The following is a 2807-nucleotide window of genomic DNA, read 5'->3' as shown; positions in this document are numbered from 1 at the left end:
AATCACTTGCAGCCGGTGGTGGGCATGACGCTGCCGTGAGGGGGGGGAGAGGGAGATGCCGCTGCCCTCTGTCCTTCACCGGCCCTCGGAGCATGGAAGCCCCTCTGCACTCACAGCCGAGGGGGGTGGGGGTCGGGTCTGCGGGAGCATGGTTTGTGCTCCTGTGCAAGGACTGGGAGGGAGCCAGTGCAAGTGGTGATGCTTGGTGGAGGCGCACCAAGGTTTCTGCTGGCTGGTGCAAAGTCCAGCACCACGAGCAGCTGGGCTCCCAGCCACAGTCTCCAGCTTTTGGGAATCCGGATTCTGCATAAGGGGGAAACTGTGTCTCTTTGTGAGCCAGCTGGGTGTGATTAAGTGTGCTGACTCTAATCTGGGAGACCCGGGTTTGATTCCCCCACTCCTCCTCCACTCGCACCTTGGGCAAGCCCTAGTTCTGGCAAGAGCTGTCCTTGGAAAAGAGCCGTTTCTGTCAAGAGCTCTCAGCCCCACCTACCTCACAGGGGAGGGGAAGGGAGAGGAGTTTGTAAACCTAATCTGGGAGAAGGGGGTTTGATTCCCCCACTCCTCCTCCACTTGCACCTGGCTGGATGACCTTGGGCAAGCCGTAGTTCTGATAAGAGCCATTCTTGACAAAGAGCCGTTTCTGTCAGAGCTCTCTCAGCCCCACCTACCTCACAGGGTGTCTTGTGGGGAGGGGAAGGGGAAGGAGATTGTCAGCCACTCTGAGACTCCATTGGGTAGTGAAGGGCCATGGGGTATCAATCCAATCTCCTCCTCCTGCTCCTCCTTGTGCATGGAACAGAGAAGGCAGAGAAAGAAGGACTTTTCTCCCTTTCTCACAATACGTGAACTCGTGGGCATTCATTGAAACAAGTGAGCAGTAGACTTAGAACAGATCAAAGAAAGTTCTTTGTTGTTGTATTTATATCCGGCCTTCCCCACAAAATACAAGCGTAGTAGTAAATCCAAATACAAGTACAATTCATACAGAGCTAAAATTCCGAAAACCAGCAACAAATAGCAGAAAATTATAATTTCCGGGATCCACGGGGGCCGTCTGATGCTGGGCATATGCTGGCATGGATAAGGACCCCCCCGCGGGCAGCAGATGCCGTGGGCAGTATGGGCAGGGGAGGCCGAAGTATTTAGACGTCCGCCGCCTCAAGCAAAGCTTCCCAGCTCTTCAGCCAAAGAGTCATTCACACGTGGCACTCACTGCCGCAGGAAGTGGCGGCGGCTACAACCATAGTCTGCTTCAAAAGGAGACTGGATGAACACATGGAGCAGAGGTCCATCAGTGGCTTTTAGCCACAAGGTATAGAGGAAACACTCTGTCTGGAGCAGCAATGCTCTGTCTTCTTGGTGCTTGTGGGGGGGGGGCAACAGTGGGAGGGCTCCTAGTGTTCTTGCCCCGCTGTTGGACCTCCTGATGGCCCCTGGTATTTTTGGCCCCTGTGTGACAGAGTGTTGGATTAGATGGGCCATTGGCCTGATCCAACATGGGGTTCTCTTATGTTCTTATATGGAGCAGAGGTCCATCGGTGACTGTTAGCCACAAGATACAGAGAGCAACTCTCGGTTTGGGGCAAGGGGTGCTCTGTCTTTTTGGTGCTTGGGAGGGGGCAAGTGTGGGAGGGGCTTCTAGTGTCCTGGCCCCACTGCTGGACCTCCTGATGGACCCTGGTATTTCTGGCCACTGTGTGACACAGAGTGTTGGACTGGAGGGGCCACTGGCCTGATCCAACATTGGCTTCTCTCATGTTCTTATGTCTGGGGCAAGGGATGCTCTGTCTTTTTGGTGCTTGGGAGGGGGCAAGTGTGGGAGGGCTTCTAGTGTCCTGGCCCCACTGCTGGACCTCCTGATGGCACCTGATATTTCTGGCCACTGCCTGACACAGAGTATTGGCCTGGATGGGCTATTGGCCTGATCCTGATGGCACCTGGTATTTCTAGCCACCGTGAGACACAGAGTGTTGGATTGAATAGGCCATTGGCGTGATCCAACATTGGCTTCTCTCTTATGTATAAGCATATGGAGCAGAGGTCCATCAGTGGCTATTAGCCACAAGGTATAGATAGGAACTCTTGGCCTGGGGCAAGGGATGCTCTGTATTCTTGGTGCTTGGGGGGGGGCAACAGTGGGAGGGCTCCTGGTGTCCTGGCCCCACTGATGGACCTCCTGATGGCACCTGGTATTCTTGGCCACTGCCTGACACAGAGTGTTGGGCTGGGTGGGCCATTGGCCTGATCCAGCACTGGCTTCTTCTCTCGTGTTCTTGTGTACCCCTTGCTGGGCTCTGGGCTAGCGTCTGGCCCCCTGGTATAGCTCTGCATACGTGGGGCAGAATTGGGAATTGCTGGCCAGGTGGGCCCGGAGGTCAAGTGCTTTCTTGTGTCTTTCAGGCAAAGACCACCGCCAAAAAGGCCCGACGGTCCAAGCGGGGCAGGCCTCCCCCGGCCAGGTCGACGCGCCTGAGCAGGAGGTAAGGGTGGGCCGGAGCAGGGAGCTTGGGGGGGTGCATGGCTCGGCTATGCCCAGGCCGGCGGGGGCTCCTGTGGCCAGGGAGGCGGCTCACGCGTGGCTCTCTCCGCAGGTCCAGCAAAGGTAACTTTGTCACGCCGTCGGCCAGGGAGGCGGCCCGCTCCGCCGCCCTCCAAGGCGCCACCCCCCTGCTCACCCCGAAGTTTGATTCCAGGTGAGGCACAGGAGCTCTCCCTGCCCGCTCGCCTGCGTCAGGGTTTGGGAGTGGGAGCGGATCTCTGCCAGGGGGGGGGGGAGGAGGGGACCTGTATGGCGGAGGGTTCCT

At 57.2% G+C, this 2807-nt stretch overlaps 1 protein-coding gene across 3 annotated transcripts in view; it reads left to right on the top strand.

Moving 5' to 3' along the window:
* CDCA8 (cell division cycle associated 8) overlaps positions 1 to 2807 on the top strand; it is a 17403-nt gene that overhangs the window by 10281 nt on the left and 4315 nt on the right. For 2 of the 3 annotated variants that reach the window (XM_015415023.1, XM_015415022.1), the window contains exons 7-8: positions 2404 to 2483; positions 2595 to 2696. In XM_015415023.1, coding sequence (XP_015270509.1) covers positions 2404 to 2483; positions 2595 to 2696 — 182 coding nt within the window. The remainder of the gene's footprint in view (positions 1 to 2403; positions 2484 to 2594; positions 2697 to 2807) is intronic. The other variant, XM_015415024.1, reaches the window with a different exon arrangement.

The sequence above is a fragment of the Gekko japonicus genome, unplaced genomic scaffold (assembly GCF_001447785.1).
Source record: "Gekko japonicus isolate JY-2015 unplaced genomic scaffold, Gekko_japonicus_V1.1 scaffold5620, whole genome shotgun sequence".
In the NCBI taxonomy this organism is placed as follows: Eukaryota; Metazoa; Chordata; class Lepidosauria; order Squamata; family Gekkonidae; genus Gekko; species Gekko japonicus.
This window is presented reverse-complemented; position numbering and strand designations above follow the sequence as displayed.